This window comes from Strix uralensis, chromosome 1 (genome assembly GCF_047716275.1).
Source record: "Strix uralensis isolate ZFMK-TIS-50842 chromosome 1, bStrUra1, whole genome shotgun sequence".
NCBI lineage: Eukaryota > Metazoa > Chordata > Aves > Strigiformes > Strigidae > Strix > Strix uralensis.
Window position 1 is genome coordinate 152,610,446 of NC_133972.1, and position 20,227 is coordinate 152,630,672.

General features: G+C 41.8%; 1 protein-coding gene across 22 annotated transcripts in view; it reads left to right on the top strand.

The window, feature by feature from the left end:
- The first annotated feature begins 435 nt into the window (after nucleotides 1-435).
- The window catches only part of RIMS2 (regulating synaptic membrane exocytosis 2), a 500,034-nt gene continuing 480,242 nt past the window's right edge, over nucleotides 436-20,227 (top strand). For all 22 annotated transcript variants that reach the window (XM_074886104.1, XM_074886094.1, XM_074886112.1 and 19 more), the window contains exon 1: nucleotides 436-1,428. In XM_074886104.1, the coding sequence (XP_074742205.1) occupies nucleotides 1,259-1,428 (170 nt within the window). In that variant the 5' untranslated portion in view covers nucleotides 436-1,258. The remainder of the gene's footprint in view (nucleotides 1,429-20,227) is intronic.

The following is a 20,227-nucleotide window of genomic DNA, read 5'->3' on the forward strand; positions in this document are numbered from 1 at the left end:
GCCCGGCCGGCGACCGCTTCTCTGCAGACCGCGTCGTCGGGCCTTCGAGGGGAAGGGGCTGTGGCGGCCCTGCCGCCCTCCCGGGCCGCCTCTCCCCTCGCCCTTCCCGCCGCCTCCTTCTCCCGGGGGCCGGCGCTCCCCCCACCAGCTCCTTCGTCCTGGGGCTGCTCTCGGGGCCGAGCGGGTGCCCCTCTCCGCCCGCCCCCCCTCCGGGCAGCCCCGGCGGCGGGAGCAGCGAGGGCGGCGGCCGCACAGCGTCTCTCCGCCCTCTCGCCCCCCCCTCCCGCGGCCGCCGGGCTCGGTCCTCCCAGCGCGTCGCCGGCGCCTTGGCTCCTCCTTGTCCTTCCTCGCGTGATTTTTATCGCGTCCATTTTTTTGTGCGGGGATAAATAAATAAATAAGGACAGCTGCCGCCCGCCCCCCGCCGCCCAGCCCGCGAGGGGCGGCAGCCGGGCCCCGCGCCGCTCGGGTGGGGGAGGCGGTGGCGGTGGGGCGATGCGGAGCCCCCTCCCGTGACTCCGGCTCTCCGCCATGCCATGGGTTAGGCGGGCTCCATCCCGCAGCCGAGAGGGCACCAGCCAAGCGAGGCGGCGGCAGCGAGCGGCGCGGCCCGGCCGAGGAGCGGCAGCGGGAGGCGGCGGCGGGAGGCGGGCGCGGCGCCCCGTGGCCCCCTCCATGGACGGCGGCGAGGAATTATGAGCCGCGGCGGGCGGCCGGGACTGGCACTCGCCCGCTGGGGCTTCCCCCGCTGCGCGCCCAGAGGCGTCGGGGCTCCGCTCTCGCCCGGCCCCCCGGCAGCCTCTGCCCCCGTCTCCTGCCCACCCCCCCCCACCCCCCCCGCCCTGCCGCTGGCTCCGTCCCCCCTCTCCCCGCGGGGTGCTCGGGGTTAGGATAATCCCGCTCGCACCCAAACCACAGCGCTCCCGCGGCCAATCCTGCCCTTTCCCCTCTCCCTCCCCACCCCGCCCCCGGCGCTGCCCTCTCCCCTCCCCGCTCTCCCCGCCGGGCCCCGCCGGCCCCGTCCATCCCGCTGCCCCCGGCGAGCCGGCGGCCGGGCGGGTGGGTGCGAGGTCGGGGCCGCCGGCCACCCCGCCCCTCCCCGGCGGGGCCGTCATTAGGCTGCCGGTTGATTACAGGGTATTGATTTGTATGTGCTTCTCCCGGCGCCGGCGGCGGCCGCTCCCGCTCCCGCTGGTGCCGCCGCGGCCGCTGGAGTCAGGGCAGCGCTTCCCGTAGCGGCGGTGAGCTCCCACCAAACATGTCGGCTCCCGCCGGGCCCCGGGGCGGCCCCGCTGCCCCTCAGCCTCCTCCGGCTCCTCAGCCCGAGATGCCCGACCTCAGCCACCTCACGGAGGAAGAGCGGAAGATCATTCTGGCCGTCATGGACCGCCAGAAGAAGGAAGAGGAGAAGGAGCAATCCGTGCTCAAGTAAGGGCGGGCGCATCCCTTCCTCGTCCTCCCGGCCCGCGGGCGCGGAGGGTCCCTTCCCCGGCCTCGGGGGCGGCACGGCCGCGGCGGGACAGAGGAGCCGGGCGGCCGGGGGCGGGCAGGGCTGTCTCTCGCCGCCGGCCGTGCCCCGGCGGCTGCTCGGCGCCGGGCGAGTGTGGGGGCACGGCGGGGGGGAAACCTGCCGCCGCGGGAGCGGGCGGGGACGGGGCCGGGGGGCCGCCGGGCCGGCGGGGCGGCGCGGCCCGGGCTCGCCGCCTGCCTCAGCCGCGCTCCGCGGGGCGGGCGGCGGCGCGGCGGCTCCGGCTCCGCACGCCCCGGCGCTGGGGGGGGCAAGGCGCCCAACATGGCCGCACAGGTGCCGTTCTCACCCGGCGTGTGCCATCGGGAGGAAGGGGGGTGGGTCGCGGCGGCGGTTGGCGCCGCCGGAGGGGGCGGATCGGCGGCATCGGGCCCCGTCCCGGGGGCGCGGCGGGCTCCGTGCTGGCGGCGGCGGCCCTGCCCGGCGCTGGCGCGGCCGCCCGGGGCGGACCGGGACCGCCGGGGCCTAGGCTCCGGCCGTCTCGCTGGGTGGGTTTGCCACAGCCGCCATCTTCCCCCGACAACGTGTCTGCCGCCCGCCCCCGCCCCGCTGCTCTTTCCAAGCGTGAGCCCCGGCGCCGGGGGAAGCGGGGCGCCCAGCCGCCCGCCCGGCGCGGGCATGGGAGGCGGCGGCCGCCCGGCTCCGGCACCGGGAGCTGTCCGCGGCCGCCCGGCTCCGGCAGCGGCACCGGGAGCTGTCCGCGGCCGCCGGTCTCCGGCACCGGGAGCTGTCCCCGGCCGCCCGACCCAGCTCCGGCACCGGGAGCTGTCCGCCGCCCGGCCCGGCCCGGCTCCGGCACCGGGAGCTGTCCGCGGCGGCGCCGCCGCTGCAGCCCGGCGCGGGGTCCCGTCCTGCCGCGCTGGCCGGGCGCGGCGCGGAGCAGGGGGGGACGGGGAGGCGAGAGCTCTGCCCTCGCGCCGTGCCCCAGCCGCGAGGGGGGCCCGGTCCTGCCCGGGGCGCGGGGTCCCGCTGTGGCGGTGGGTCGGTCCTTCCCTGGCCCGGCTGGGAGGCACCGAGGAAACTCAGGAAAACTGTTGTCCCTCCGGGGCGGAGGAATCACGCTGACTTCTAGCGGCTTAAACACAAGCGAAGCGACTGCTTGTAGTGGCCATGAGTTTTATGAGCGTGGTGAAGCTGAAGCAGAAAGCGTTTTTTAATACCCAAATTACTATCGTGTCTTGGACACGTTAACTGCAGCTGGCCCCTCGCACTCGCTACCTGGAAGCTGCTTCTGGGCTTCAGCTGCTGACTTTGGAAGTCTGTTTCCAAGATTCGTTGCATTATTGTTAGTGTCTTATGAAAACTTCAGATACCATTTGTGTGACAGCTACTAAACTATGAGGTGATCTCCTAAAAACATTTCAATGTCTGTTTAAAAAGGTTTTTTATTAGGTGAACATTTTGAAGTATGTCAGTCTAATGCGAGCACTGGAAATAAAGTGCCATACCTTGTTTTATCACTACCTCTCAGTCTCATGCTATACAATTTGCTTGCTATTGGTGGTACTTCTATTTTAAAGCAATTTAGACTCCTTTACATTGCTAAATTGTGTGGCCTATCAAAATAAATGCAAATTCTTGTCTAAAATTTCTTCGTTCTTAATAATTACTAACGAAAAAGGAAATGGAAAATTATTCAACGTGCAGTTTAAATATATAATAATGTATTACAGTTTTAAAGAAGGCTTCTGGCAACTCTTGTTGTGGACAATAATACTTATGAACCAATATAAAGTATGATTTCAGTATGATGCTAGGATCACCTTGAACTGTTGAGCTTACAAATGGAGAATAAACAGTTCTCAAGTAATGACAAGGTAAAACCAACTTAAGAAATGAAACAGAAGTGTTCTAGTTTGTAATGTTCGGAATCTTGGAAGAAGACAATGGACAAAAGAAAGGTCTTCATCAAATCTAAACTATAAACTTCATGTGGGTTTAGTTTCTCATTATGTCTCACTAAAGCTTCCTCCTGAGTTTGTGTAAGCCGTGAGGGAAGTGGTGTAGCATAAAGTTTATCCACAAAGGGTACCCTAAAACAATGCTCTCAGGAAAATGCTGTTGCCAGTGGAATTTGGATAGTGGCCCACAATATTTTACAGGATACTGAGAAGTGATCTGGTGTCACGTTAATAACTCACCAGTTTCATTTTTCTTAAAAGTGAAGTGGTTTCTGAACCATCAGGTACATATTTATTCTGAAAATATCTACAGATTTCTTCAGCACAACTCTCCACCAAAGTCATACCAGAGCTTGTTCTGCATTTTTAGGTAGATATTACTGAATTTAAGTCTCTTGACAGATGTTTTCCTTCTGTCATGAGAAGAGAAAGAAGAAGAAAGAAAAACCCCCAATATCTATGTGAATGAACTATTGTTATTGCATAGAGATAAATATAGAGCTAAATCCCGCAGTCTTTGTTCAAGTGTAATTCTCCTCGAAGGCAAGCTCCTTTTGAAGTGGAAGGTATTTTTGTCTGACTAAGCAATAAAATTGTGTCATTTCATTCCATGGAGAAATATAGGAAGATAAAAAAGGATGCTGAAAACAAGAGTTGACATTTAGAGATATTATCACAAGAACTGTTCAAATGTTGTAGAAAGTGGCAAGCATGGATTTCCTCTAATTTTTTTGATAATTTATGGTGATTGAGTGTCAGTATGAATGGCTAGTCCCTGGGCTCTACTTCCTTTCTCCATTCTATTTCTATTTTATGCTTTTCAAATTCTCATGCTGTGCCCATCACTGTGGTATTTGAGCATCTTCCAGAAGTGCATTAAGTAGTGTGACTCACATCTGTAATGTGGACTATTTATTCTTTTCTTTTCACTCCCTGGAGTAAACATGTGTGGATTTAAAATAGATACATAACTTCTTCTCCTTATGCTAGTTCTACTCTTTTTGGGGAAAGAAGATGCAGATGGTATTGAGTTGTAATCTGTGGCAACTAATAGTGATCAGGTCAGCATGAATTCTTGCCAGGATTTGCTGGAACCTGATGGTATGGAAAGCAGAAGCTTTCCAGATTTGCTTTCTCCTTTGGCCTGGTTTGGTCTGTGAAATACGCCTAGCTACAGTTGTGCACTGTGTTCCTGTGGCAGGGCTTCCGCTTTAAAAAGGAGGATAGGCAGCAAACACTGCTGCTTCGACTGTCTTCTGGATTTTCTGGGACCCTTGGAGTGCATTTTGGATGTAATGTACTAAGAAGGTGCCTTTTTGACAGGTTATTGAACATATATTTTGCATAATATTTAATATGCATAATGCATGACACACAGAGAGAGTGAATTTATGTCTGTACACTGGGTGTAAGTCCTTCTCTGCTGTTATAGGAACATTGACATATTTTCAAATTTTACCTTTGTGGATGTTTTACTCTCTTCGATGTAGCATAGAACTTTTAATGATGGCTTTTCCTTTACATTATGCACATCCTTCCTCTTATAAATTCTAGTTTTGTGTGTGTAAGCTAACAGATTTTAGATAGCACATTTCCTGTATATGGATTGATTTATGGGATCAGTCTTGTGCTTTTTTACTTTTCATTTGTACTTTATTTCTATGTCAAAGGACTGGCTTGAGAGGCTGCACACAGAAAAAAGATTTGTAGAAGATGCTAGGATGCTGACATTGTAAAGACTTACGTTTCAGCCCGTGTGATGTGCATATACACTTTTCTACTTTCAGTATCATGAGTTTCCAGCTCCCTTGTCAAGCCATTCTAAAGATAAAATGCTCTCCTTGTAAAGTCAGACTTTCAGCTCTGAAAATACTTGCATTTCAGTTTTTCATGGGTATGGACAGTTTCGCCCAGTAGAAGACAAGTTTTCCCAAGAGAAATTTCATTATGAAATCATCCAGCTTTTCATATATTTGCAAAGTATCACAGGTTTACCATGAGGTCCTTATAAAAGATCTCTTTTGTATGTATGTGTGGCTGAAATCAGCTGGTACTGTCATCTGTTTTATCCAGCGGGAGAAGACAGGTGGAAACATGGTCGGTTAGCTAGATGGTAGTCACCACTGTCAAGTCCAGAGTAAGCTTTAGGAAGGTATGACTGACTGCAGGCTTGCGTGTGCTCAGTTGCTGTGTCAGCGATGGCACAGCCATGGTAAAAATTGAGTAGCTACACTGGCTGAAACAAAATCTCTGGCAAGAGGACCTCAAAGAAGCTAGACTGTGTGGGGTCCGTTTGGTACCATGGGTGAATGAGATGTGGGGCAGAATGCTGGGCCTGGGGGACAAGAAGCAATAGATTGATGGCTGTGAGTCACAGCAGTGTAAATATCCACCACACAAAGCTATTGTACTGCTTTATAAATAATTATCATGCTTTAGAAATAATCAACTCTGATTTACGCTGCTTTGAAACATTGTAGGTTTAGGATTTGGATTTTGGGGCTGGAGGGATGACAGAGATGTAGGTGGTGATTATGGATTTTGTGTTTTGAAAATAGAGTTACGTATATGGGAATTTCCAAAGTTTATAGGGTAATGAGAAAGATTTGCTTTTGGCTACATAGTGAACTAGGACTCTAGGCAATGTTAGTTCTTTAAGTTATACTTCCATAACCTTACAGTGTGTTTTGTCTGGATGTGGGGTGCTGATCAGAACAGTCCATTGCTACACAACTTGTCATTTTGCTTTTGTTTCTATGTATTATAAAATAAAATATGGTCAAGGTGACTTTAAAAGTGATAACTTTATGCAGTGTAAAATAAGTGATGATGGAAGTTAAATGCAAAGATATAGCTGAGGAAGACAGTTGTCCCCTTCCCTGTCCTGCCTTGCCCTGCCCTGCCCTCTTCCCTGTGCTTCTCCTTTCCTACTACCTCATTCTCTGCTCTGTCCTAATATTATCATCTCCCCTTTCTTTTGTTTTAAGAATTTGTAATACTTTTTTGGCGTCTCTCAAAATTGTCATTATTCCTTACTCTTCTCTCTTACCACATGCTTGGACATTTTATACTGTAGAAAATACTTGGCAGGATGTTACAGCTTGTACCATTTGCTATTCAAGAAGACCCAGTGTTTACAACTGTTCTCTAAAGCATCTAGCACACTTTTGGGCACTGTCTACAAATAACAGCAGTAGTACTTCCTCTTAGTGACTAAGCAGAATGTATTTGGAGATTATACAGACTGGCAGTTACGCTAATTACTGGGTTTGCTAATGTTAATGTTGAGTAAAATTTCAGAAGACTGCAATAGTGCTGATGTTCCCGCATTCAAAAAGTACAAGCAGGATGGGTTGGATGTAGAAAGGCCTGACATCATATAGGGCCAAAAAATAGAAAAGTTGATACAGGATTTAGGTAACAAAGAACCCAAAAATTAGGTATTTAACACCAGCCAGTATGTGCTTTCTGAAATCTTGTCAAATAAATCTACTTTTGCATTCTTTGAAACAAAAAGAAGAAAACATTTGATTTTACATCTTAAAGACAAGAGTGTAGATCATACTTTAAGGCACTGGGACTGTATCCTAGAAAGTGGTGACTGGGTGAAATTCAGTGGTCTCTGGAAGTGAGGTTAGGGGGCTGAATGGTCCATTCTGGATTTTGTCTGCATGCATCTGTGAGCTGGGTAATGTCTAAATAACTGAGAATGTCAAATAATTGATTTTTCCATTGAAACAACAGCCTAATTAGTGTATATATTGTAAATGCAAAAATACACAGAAGTGGTAGGTTACTACAGAACTGATATAAAATGTGTTTTTACCCTGCCAGTGAAGTTGTAAAATACTTGGAGCATAAGGACGAAAAAGTAATATAATGGTTTGAACTTTGAAATTTAGTGGAATGTGAAGTTAGCCATGTATATAAATGTTCAGTTTTTATCTGTAAGGTAGACTTGACAGTCTTGGGAATTTTCTTTGCGTGAATGCCACCTCTCAACCCTCTGCTTTACTGGCTTCCTTAAAGTTTTACTGTCATATTCACAGTCAGTCAGAAGGCTATGAAAGTTTCCAAGAAGTCCATCAGGGCTACCCTTTCCAAGAAGGACTTTTTTTTTGTTTCAGCGTCTTTTCTTTTTTTCTGAACATCTTTGATGGCTTTTTTGACAGGAACTTGGGGAGATAAAACCCAAAAGCACACAAGAAATGATGAGTTATGATCTCTTCTATACTTGTCTGACTGCAATAGACATTACACCTTAATAATGAGCTTTGAGGTGGGGATGATTTTTTGAGTTAAGATTAGATCATGTGGGCTGTCTTAATCATATGTCTTACTGTATCATGGTTAATAAGCTACAAGTTATCATAGACAACCTAATCTCTTTAAAAGTGAGCAACAGTGAGTCTTCTTAATTTAGACTTATAAGCAGGAAAAATATCTTTAAATGCTAATTGTTTAAAAATGGTGTTCAAAACCAGTTGTCTTTCAGACAAATGAATTCATATTAGAAATCTTAAATTCAACCACACTGTTTTCAGTGCTTATCGAGTTTAGATTTTGTCTCTTTTGCAGGACTACATGGTGTAACAGGAGGAACTGTTATGTCCTTGAAGTGTAACTGTCTGTTGAGGATATATTATAGTTTATTAATAAGAACAGTTTACATCTAATCTGGTAGTGCTTTTGTAAACTCAGTAAACTCCAGCAACCGCATCTTGTGATTTGTTAAACTTCTGGTGATACAATAAAATTGCAGAATCAGTGCTGTGCTGAAAAGCTGCTTCTGCATGATAACTATGTTTGACTGTTTCCTCATGTTATTTCTCCAGTGTATTGTCTTGAAGTTGCAAAGGGATCGGTCAGGACTAAGGTTGTAAGAGTCAATGTAACAGTACAAGATTGTATAGGGGAGTAGTAGTGCATTTAAGAAGTTAATACATATAATTTTTGGAGGGTGAGAGTTTAAAGTAATTTATACTGTTCCCTGCTGTTTTCATTGAAGGTGGAAGACAGTTCTTTTATAGTCTTAAATTCAAGTATCAGTTGTCATCACATTTCTCTGCCTAAATATGTTTGCAGAGTGATCTTAGTTGCATTTTGATAAACTGAAATTAAATTAATGCATTTTGATAGGGGAGGAGTTTATAATAGTCTATGTATTTTTTGAGTTCTGAAGTTTTGATGTGAGAGCCTAAAGAATATATGTGATTTAGACTTTAAACTCTTTTATTAAAACCATAGTGAGGTATCCTGTTTGTTCTAGCAGGAGTTAGTGAGAGCTGAACTTGTATTTCAAAAAAATCCAAGTGCTTCTGTCTAAAAAAATCACAAATAAAATCTTTATACTTTAAATAAAACATAAAAAAGTTATTTTCTTTTTATTGTCTCTGTGGGGTTGTTTCTTTCTTCTTAAATCTCATATGTAGTTGTTTAAATACTTCCTGATAACTTATTTGTTCTTTATTTAACATTAATATTTTTAAGGTGAACGATTTCTTACAGCAAATATTATATTGTATTTGTACATAGAAAACTCACAAGTCATATACCATTACTAGGCATTTGATACAACATGGCATTTTGGTTCTCTGTATTTGTAAGGGCAGCCTTTCTTTAGAATGTGTATTATCTTAAGCATATAAGGGACATCAAATGTTTTGACCTTTAAATAAAATTGTGAGTTAGAAGCAGTCATCCTTTTTTGGGAAATGTTTTGCAGCCATCTTTCAAACAGCTTTTCAGAAATGAGTACTCCAGTGCATCAGCAAGAAATCTTTTTCCATATACTGTTACTCTAACTCCTGGTGCATTTATACATTTTTCTCTTTACAGAAAGGATGAGTGAGAAGTAATGCTTTTAAAGCTATTTAAAGCCCAGATAACACATAGAATAATAGAAAATAGGGCTGGTTGAGACCTCAAGAGGTCTTCCAATTCATTCTTTGCCTCAAGGTATGACCCACTATGAGATAGCAATTCCTGACACTTACTTGTCTAATCTAGTGATTCCCACCTGTGAGTGCCCACCTAGCCAGTGAAATAAACGCACTTCATGGCCGAGGCAAGGGCAGATAACAGATGACACACAGAGTTTGAGCTACTCAGCTCTGCAAAAGCTGTGCTGCCTACATAGGAGAAGGTGAGGAGTGGGCCAAACAGATCTTAGTGTAAAGCTCTTGGATCCAGTATGGAACTTTTACAGTTTTTTCAAATGATAGTTCACTACTGAAAGGTATGAGAACAATGAATCCTACCACTGACCTACCCAGGGATGGAGATTCCTTGAACTGCCTAGGTAATTTGTCTCAGTTGCTCAGAGTCATTAACCTTACCATTAGATTTCTTCCCTTACTCTTTCCTGACATTTGCTACTTACTCTGTCCTCAATGGAAATGCAGAGCAGTCTGATAACTTTTCTGTTTGCAGCAACCTTTCATGTATTTCACAAATGTAATCATATGTCCTCCTGTAGATTCTCATCATCTCCTTTCTGTAGACTCAACAGGTCATATTTTCTAGACTTCTGACCATTCTTGTTGCTGTTCTCCATACGCTTTCTGATTGATCTTTTTTGAAATAAAATGTCCAAAACCAGACACAGTATTCCAAATAAAAGTCTATGGGGAGAGCACAGGGATTAACAGCATGTGTCTTGCACAGAACACTTTCCTTGCACAGTGTCATGTGTGTTTGTTTTTTTTGTTGTGATACAGCATTAGGGACGTATGGTCAGCTTGTGATCTACTATACCTTCAGCATGCTTTTCTGCAGAACTGCTGTTGAATCAATCATTCCTCGTTTTGTATTTTGAAGTTGATTACCTCAGCTATGCATAGTGTTTGTCTTCATCCCCGTTGAGTTGTATTCTGTCTGTATCAGATGCCTCTTATGAATTTTGTATTAGAGTGAGTGCTTAAATAAAATGCACAAACAGCCCTTGGAGCAAGAAGGAGAATTTGCCTCTAGAGAGTATCCTAATCACAGAGCTATTTAGACTTTTTCTTGCTTGTCCATATATTCGCATTCCTGACTGCACAGTTGCACAACTTCACTGATACGATGCAGAATAATCTTACTCCAGTTTTGCCCATAGCTTGTTAGGGAAGAGAGAGCTGTGTTCAAATTTCCTCAAACTGAGAAGGGTCTACAACACAGCTCTTCACCTCCTTTGAAAGACATAACTGCTACACTATTGTAAGGGAAACAGTTCTGTTCTCTACTATTATTCAGTCTGTGGAAGCTGTTAGCTGATTTACAACCAATTTGACAAAAAAGTTGAGATCCTAAAGATACTTAATTACTAAGGATCTAATGAAAATAAGTAGACGGGTAGTGGAAAGGGATTGTCCACACTCCTGACTGTGGAAAAGTCTGCCCACACCCTATTACATACCAAGGAGTCCTTATAGGGGAGAATCAACAATAGACATAAAAATAAATCAATCATGAGCTGTAAATCCTCATGAAATCAGACTTCTTTAGGTTCAGCACTCATAGAACTGCTTTGTTAATGAAAATGATTGCCTTAGTTTTGGTATCTTTTTCATTCCTGTGTTAAAAAATTTAGACCTTGGGTTAAGGATTGAGCCCAGAGAATCTGTGGGATTCTTCTGACCAGATGTCAGTATCTACATTGTAAAGCATCTACATCTGAAATCACTTAGATTCAATTTAAAGAAAATGGAAATAAAGAGGTGCCTTTAGGATGTGATCCATCTCATCTTAAATTAGACATTTCAAATAGGCTGGATGAATTGCAGAGCCTATTTCTGGCTATGGGCTTAAAAAGAAGATAGAGTGCATGTGTCAGATGTAGAGGTCTACCTTGTAGACATCCCGAGCTAGATGAGTTGAATCTCACCCTCAGAGTTCTGCCTTTGAGAGTAACTCAACTACTTGGTCTTATCAGAATGCCATAGCCACTTTCCCTGTTGATACTGACTTTTATGGTTCTTTAGATTTCTTTAGAAGCCTGTTTGTCGATCTGCATATTTTGCTTATATTTCAATCAATTATTAATAAGGGCATGCTCATTTATCCATATCTTTACTATTTGAGACTCACTGCCGGGAACCTGAGTATGTTTCCTTTATAGTCCAAGGTTATTCTTAGGATGTGATATATCTTTTATACTAAATTCAGAAAGCCTTCAAAGAATGAGATCTAGAAGAAGACCTTGGAATACAAGATCTTTCCAGCATGTGGGATTAAGCATACCTATCAACAAAAGTACTTTGCAAAGAAAATCTTCACATGCCGTTCACCGATAAGAATGATTAGTGGATATTTTAGGCCAGAAGATAGAATCATAGCTGAAGGTAGTCAGATTGCTAGATGTGAAGTTACAGGATTTGTCTACTACTTGTAAACTTAAAACAGTGTAACATTAAGACCCAAAGAAAACTCTATAAACTCAATTTAAATTGATAATTTCTTTCCGTACCTCACACACTCTCTTTTGCTGTATATCAATGGAAGTTAGATTTCAACACATGCTTTGAGTGTCTTCTATGCTTTGAATTTCTTCTTTTCTGCCAGTTAGCCATTGCTTTAACAACATTTATTTAGATAATGTGTATTTACATGTTGATAGGTCACTTTTGATAGTAGTCTGTTAAAAACATACTACTGAAGTCCTATGCATTCTGAATTCAGCATTTTCTTGCTTTAAAAGCCTGGATAAACAGGTATATGCGGAAGATGTTGTGTGGTATAGAAATCAAATCTGTTTTTGCTGAATCAGGCCTTAAGACAGTTCAGGAACATGGGTTTTGATTCAGCATGCTTTCATTAATTTGGTTAGTCATTGTGATTATGATTCATTTCATTCTGTAGAACCAACTGCTGCACAGGAAGTGACAGCTGAACCATATATTACCTAACAGCTAGAAAAATAGCATCACTGTCACGTTTAGAAGGCTGAGGATTATAGTTTTATTGAACACGTGTTTTGTACTAAAGTTAAAATGCTTCAGGAAAATCTTACTTTTTTCAAACTATTTGTAGCATTACATATATGAAATATCACAGTAAACAATAAGAACTATTTAAGAATAAGAACTTAATTTTAATTTATGAATAGAATGAAGCTTCTTGTTCTGATTTTTAATAATTTATTGTCTTTTTGGATTAGTTGTAAAATTATGCCCATGGATGCTTTGCTGATAGTCTGATTTAGATACAAGTGGTAGCTTTGAGGAGCTAAATTTAACTGAACGGGAAATATTTCTCAAGTGCTGATACTACTTCCATGCTAATATATATCATATCAGAAGACATTTCAAGTGAAGCAGTAATTTTAATTATTCTGCTGAACTTTACCAAAAATGCCAGAGAAATTAAAAAGTTAGCAGGTTGTAAAGTTAAGCAAAACCTCAATATGATTGAAAGAAAATTATATTTTTACCTAGTATCCATATTTCTTTTTAAAAATTGTATCTTCCATGTTTAAAAATATGTATCAGAAAATCCAAATATATTTCTTCCTGCATTGTTTATTGTTCATCTGAAAAAAAATGCCGTAGAGGGTGCTGTGAAGGCACTGAGCCAAGAAAAGGTATTTTCAGGGTAGAGTACAGAGAAAGTACTTGGTATTTGAAAGCATTGAATTCTTCTGTCTGCTTGATATCTGAACATGCAGGTGGCCAAAGATGAATGAAATTTAATGGGCTATAGCTGAGCACTGATGTACCTTTATATATTTTGAATTTATTTAGGCATGGTTGGAAGATAAGTGTTTTTAGCTACTTTGTAGTGTTTCTGTGAACATGTCTTCCGCAGAATTTACTGAGTGTTCTTGTCTGAAATTTAGTCTGAATTATATATTTGAAAAGTCTTTATAACACAGATATTCTGTGGTATAAAAGAAGCTTTTATTTGGAGAAAGACAAAACAAACATTTAGTTAGATTTTTAACTATTACTATGAACGGTCATTATTTGTTCTGCACAATCAAGAGTGAGAATAATTGTAGAATTAGGCCATGATTGCACTGACACTTGTGCCCCAACTTAACTTCTCAGGCATAACTATTCCTTAACTCAATAGGACCAGTTATTTACAACTAAGAGATTCATTAATTAAAGGGAATATGGGTTAAAATACTGCTTTTGTTTAGACTTTATAATTTTGCCCAATAAACACTCTACAATAACAAAAAAAAGTATTCACTGAAACTGGAGTTTCACTATGGAAGCTGAGTCATGGTTCAATAGTTAATAATCAGTTTGGGTTTTTTTTACGTTTTTAACCATTGTGCATATAAAGAATATACAATATCCTTCGCAAATTGCAATGTTTATTCTTTTAATAAGAAAGGATTTCCTGAAAGTTTACCAGTAAAATTCATTAGTTCAGCGGGTCATTAAATAAGTAAAGGCACTGTTGTATACTTTCTGTTGTTACTATTGAAATAATTAAATTATATACTCCTAGTTGTATCCTTAGGTTAAATAAGAAAGAGTAGTTTAGAACTGGTAGCATTTTTTGTCACTCTTCATAGCCACAAGGTTTTTCTTTGGCAGGGGATTAGGAGTGTTTTATTGTAGTAATCCATGAAAAATTTGTCTTTCAAAGGGACTGCTATTCCTAACACAAGTAAGACTAAGTACTTCCTTAATAATGATGACCTATTTTAAAACAGCTTCTGCCTGCCATTGGCGCAACTCAAAGCTGCCCACAAGAAAGATGGTGGCTTGTGTTAAAAGAGGGAAACTGCCATTAAATATCTTCTATCTTGGACATAAATAACTTTTATTCAGTCTTTATAAAGTTACTGAATGGTTTTATCATGATGTGGAAGGAGGATTATACAAGAACTCTATTGTGCATTTCCATTGCTTAATATGTTTGGTCATCATTTGTATCTTTTTTAGGGATGGTTTGAACAGCTGCGTAATAGTTTTTATATCTACATTACTGAAAGGTATTCTAGCCTTAGTTTCAGTATAATGAAGTTTTTCTTCAAAAAATTTCTCTGTGTGAAACAAAGGGAGGAAAGGATTGTTATTGAACTTTTGCCCATCAACCCGATTATTCTTTGCCTTTTAATTCATAACTAGGTTCATATTGCCATAATAAATGAAAACTCACATAAGAATTTATATAGAAGCATGTAAGTCACTAGATTCATAACTAAAAATTGTATCACTTCTTTTTCAGTATGGACTAAGTATTTGTATTGCGTTTATGTGTCCAGATGTTGGGGGGTGCTCCAGGGGTGGCTTCTATGAGAAGACACCAGGAGCTGCTCTTATGTCAGACAGAGCTGGTTACAGTGAGCTCCAAAATGGACCTGCTGCTGGCCAAAGCTGAGCCCATCAGCAACACTGGTGGCGTCTCTGTGATAACATGTTTAAGTGAAGATAAAAAATGCTGCACATCAGATGTGAGAGAAAGGAGTGAGAAAAATGTGGGAGAAACAGCCCTGCAGACCCCAAGGTCAGTGAAGAAGGAGGGGGAGGAGGTGCTCCAGGCGCTGGAGCAGAGATTCCCCTGCAGCCCGTGGTGCAGCCCATGGTGAGGCAGCTGTACCCTGCAGCTGCCTCACCATGTGGAGGTTAACGGTGGAGCAGATCTCCACCTGCAGCCCGGGGAGGAGCCCACACCGGAGCAGGTGGATGTGCCTGAAGGAAGTTTTGACCTCACGGAGAGCCTGCACTGGAGCAGGCTCCTGGCAGGACCTGTGGCCCGTGGAGAGAAGCCCACGCTGGAGCAGGTTTGCTGGCAGGACCTGTAGCCTGTGGGGGTTCCCTTGCCGGAACAGTTAATTCCTGAAGAGCTACACCCCATGGAAAGGACCCATGCTGGAACAGTTCTTGAAAAGCTGTAGCCTGTGGGAAGGACTCATGTTGGAGCAGGGGAAAAGTGTGAGGAGGAAGGAGTGGCAGAGACAAGTGTTATAAGCTGACCACAATGCCCATTCCCTATCCACCTGTGCTGCTCGGGTGGAGATAGAAGATTCAGGAGTGAAACTGAGCCTAAGGAAGAAGGAAGGGGTGGGGGGAAGGTGTTTTTAGCTTTGTTTTTATAATGTCTGCTGTCCTACTTGGTTATTAATTGGCAATAATTTAATCTTTCCAAAGTGGAGTCTGTTTTGCCCATGATGGTAACTGGTGAGCGATCTCCCTGTCCTTATCTTGACGCATGAGCTTTTCTATCTTATTTTCTGCCCTCTCCTGCTGAGGAAGGGGAATGAGAAAGCGGCTTGATGGGTGTCAGGCAGCCAAGGTGAACCCACCACAGTATTTTGCAAATATATTTACCAAGGCTAACTTGAGCCTAGTGATGCCACTTTTCCTGGGTTCCCCGTGGAATCAACACAGCAAGAGAAAGAGAAGCTTCTCCAGAAAGCAGTTCTGAGGGGCCAAATTCAGCTCTGGAGCCCAGGGCAGTTCTCTGCTGTCAGTGCAGCACAGGCAGCTCCACTGCCAGCCCAGCTGCTCTTTCCTGCCGCCATGACACCATCATGGCCCTGGTGTAAGTGTCTGCTGAACAGTCTAGTGAAACGGCTTCAGGGAAGTTAAGCTAATGAAAAATATTTTCCCCTTCATCATTTTGTCAGAGCATTTTTTTAAGCTACAAAAAGGAACTGATCTGGTGTACTGTACAGTCCCGCAAGCTGCTGAGCTAGCACAACTGAAGGGCTAGGAGAGATTAGCTACAGTACCTTTGGAGTTTCTGGGAGCACTGGACTTATTCCACCATTATTTCCACAGTCTGCAATGACTGGTCATATTGCAGTCATTGAGAAAAGCAACAGTCAACACGTACAAAATAATTTCTGGTTTTGAAGGTGTCGTTTAAGGTCTATGAGTCAATGTAGCCAGAATTAGTGTTTGGAGCTTTTCTCATGAAGAAAACAAAGAAAATGCTCATAAAATTCTGCTGTTGAATAACTGGAGTTGGAAGACCATTGCTGGTGTTAGTTCAGATAGAACTAGGTTTTGTGTCTCTATATGAAACAGCATACGCAGGTTTTTTCTTAGACGCTTTTGAAACTCTGATTTTCTGACACAATGGAATAAGTTTGTTCAGCTCATAGGATGTGGAAAGAAAGGAGAGAGGAAATACATTAGATGAAGCTAGCTACATGAATGGGCTCTAGAAAGTTGTGTTGTTGCATTTTCCAGTGTGATCTGGGACATAAATAATGAAAGCTGTGTAGGAAAGTTCCTCGTTGTAATTGCTGCACATGCAAGCTCTTATATTTTCACAGGTGACCAGACACTCTTTTTATTGTGTAAAATAATGGGAGAGCTGCTTTGCCCCTAGTATTTCAGTTTTTGTATGGAGATAAGAACTTCTGGTTGTTAAAATTGTGTGATGGCTTTGGCTCTAAGTTTGTTTGCAATTTACTTGAAATATAGGCTACACGGATATTTTAAAAAAGAGGACATATAAATAATTCTGTTACAATTTAATCTGTTATTAAAACATCATTTTAAATAGTGAGTACTGCAGATGACAATAATTATGATTGAATTTCAATATGCTAGGGTCATGAACCCATGAAAGTTTGTAAGATTACACAGAGAAACACAAAGCGTGAATTACCATTGCTACTGTCTACGCCAACACATAAGCAAAAGATAGACCTTCATCAAAACATTTAAATTTTTTCTAATTCTAATAAAAGTAATTGATTCTGCTACGTAATAGACTTGAAGACTTACTTGTGCATCTGATATGTAGCCTCATTGACTTAATTGAATTTTTTGAAAAAATGACTAACCTAGCAATTAAAAATATTACCACGCTAGTAGCAATTTTCTGAATGCCTACCTAGCCGTCTTATTTTTAAGCAATGCTATATTTAGAGGGACATTTCATTCTTTCAGAAGAGAAATAAATCTATTAGGACTAGGACTATTATGTAGGACTATTAAATATTCACATATTTTGTACTACTCGGTTGCTAATATTAGCCCAGTATTCATTAGGAGCTACATTCTACTATTGGGTAGAATTTCTTTTTTTTTTTTTTCTCTCGGATTGCTGTAACAGTCATCTTTGATGTGCATTTTATTGAAAAACAAAACAGCTGTCCCCTTTCTTATGCCTCCCCTCTAGAATGCTGGTAAAAGTTACTACAGAAGCAATATTTTAACATGTTAACATGTGTTATACCCCCAAATGAGTGTGATGGTCCTTTCAGAATCAAAGCCCACTCTTCTAGAATGATTTGCTGCTCCCAAATATGAATAAATTATATATTTTTAAAATGTCATATTCACTCAGAAGCCAGTAATTTTATAAAAATTAACTTTATTTTGAACATTTTATCTATAAGTATCAGACACAAATTTCTGAAGGGTATAGTAAGCTTTTACTTTTTCCTGTAATATTCAGACTGTCTCAGTGGCTGATTTAACAAATGTCCAGTGTCTGTCTGGATTACAGTGACTCCACTACTGGTTTGTACTGCTGGTTTGATTGCCTGTGTTATTGTAAAATGAAATACTAAAAGGACTTTCATCCTAATGCTGTGTGTAAAGAAGACGTACTTATACTAGAAGTTTCTCTCTGTAGAAAATGAGGATGGAACTTCGGTAGAGATCTTTCTGAGATAATAATGGAATTACTCTGAAAAAAGGAAGATATTATTGAGGGCATGTTCATCTGAAACAAGACTTTCTTCCCATCCAAGAAATTATGTATTTCTTCCAGTGCTCCAAATATATTTTAAATTTAAATAAGTGCTAGTTTAATATTTTAAATTTTACTTACATTTAAGTTATACAAGATAGGTTTTTCCAATTTTTGTAATTTTATATCACTTTTATATATAAAAGTGTTCTGGGAGGTGACCATTTAAGTCTGTCAGTCCTATAGATTTTAATACAGGTTAATTTTAAATTATACACTTTCCCCAACTCATTTTTTATGGATGGATCTTGTAAGAAAATATCTGGGTTAGACCATATCACTGTCAAATAAAACATTTTATAGCTTTTTCGTGATGCTTTCCTGAAAATTTTTTTTCCATAATAAAGTGATTGAGCCTGATTTTGGTTTAACTTGCATTCTTTTATTCTGTTGTAAGTCTACTGATGTCATTAGATCACTTCTGATTTAATCTTACTGTCAAAGAAAAAAAATTAGGCCCATTATTCCTCATCATTTATGTCAAAACCTATAATGGCCATGCAGAGTGAGAGACTGCAGACAGCCTCACTTCTCTCCTGTACAATTTAAGCAGTGAATCTGTAGTTCCTGAACTGATGTTGCTGCCCATGGAAGAGCAGAGAGAACAGCAATCTGAAGTGAGGCATAGTGCCCATCCTGGGGAAATCTTGCAAAAAATAAAAACCCATTCTCTCGTGTGGGAATTCTATTCTTTGGTCTTGTAAGGCTTCTTCCATTCTCACTTGATACAGAGGACCCTTATCATATTGTCATAATCATTGTACAGGCTTCCACATTTTCTTACGTTTACTGTTAATGCTGCTTGAGCTGGAGGTGTATGTATTGAAAACACAGATTGTAGATTGGCTGATAATATTTTGCTGATGTCTTTATTACTCTTACACAGTAAGGTGTTTTCTGGTAATTTCTTCAAATATGGAGAATGTTTTCCCTTCTTAGATGTGGATAAACATCATAATGTCTAGTGTTCCACTAGATGTAGATAAGTGGATAAAATCTGTAAAATAGATACATAAAAGTGAGTCATTTTGCCCAGAATGCCCTAGGAAGTGAATAAAATGATGGTTATACATTATAAATACTGAAATTAATCAAGTTATTCACTGTACCTGTTAAAAATGAATTTACAAAGTAATGAAGTTAGCAAGCCTTGTAGTGTAAGCACTTCCTGTGTTCACTCTTGCTTATAGAGTTTTTTCCTTTCTATTTTTTTTAAATCTTAAACACTTTGTTAATCTCATGCATCTTTGGCTACTCTGCTACCTCCAGATATTTTCGTGTAACCTCAGTTTGTGGAATATGCACAGTATAAAGGCTAGCATTTTAATAAAGAGTGAAACTAGTGTACGTTTCACAAACATGATAAAACTTTGGGGTTAAAGTTCAAGAACAATTGCATGTGTAGCAAGTATTGTGCTTACAATAATAAAAAGTAAGGGAGTTGAAGGAAATTGCAACTTGATATCTACACTTATGACATCATTTTCTATATAGATACAGCTTTAGGTTTTTATTTGTTTGCAGTAGATAAAGGGAGGACAATAGGGCTTTCAGTGGTTCTCATTCTCTCTTTTTTACAGCCAATTAACTAGCCTTTAAGAGCACGCTCACTATTTGAGTTACTTGAATCAGTTTTTATACAAATTTTTCTGGAATCCAAAAATACCTGAAGAATAATGCTGATTTAAAGCTAAAAGAAAACTAATTAATGAAGTGCAAAGTAGAAATTATGCATGTATTTGTCTAATATTAAAAATCTAAAATGTCCTCTGTATGTGCGTATATATGATTTTTATGAAAAGTGTCAATTATTTTTGAAAAATAAGCAATAACAAGTCAGTACCTTTTGGGGTCTCATTAAGAAAATCTTTATGATTGAAAGTTTTTTACTGTCTGTGTTACACTATAAGGCATTCTAGTGCTATTTTGTCTGTAGCAGAAAATATATAAAAATAGTTGTCTTATTGTCTTGAATTATCTTTGTCCTGATACCCTCCTTTTAGTTCTTTTCAGTGGCATATCCCTATATGTCTGTTGCTAAAGGGAAACATCATGGGTGCTAACAAAATTAACTCTTGTCTGTAGTTAAATTTATCCAGTTAAGTCAAGTAAGAATCAAAGTACAGAAATTTGAAAAGGGCGTATT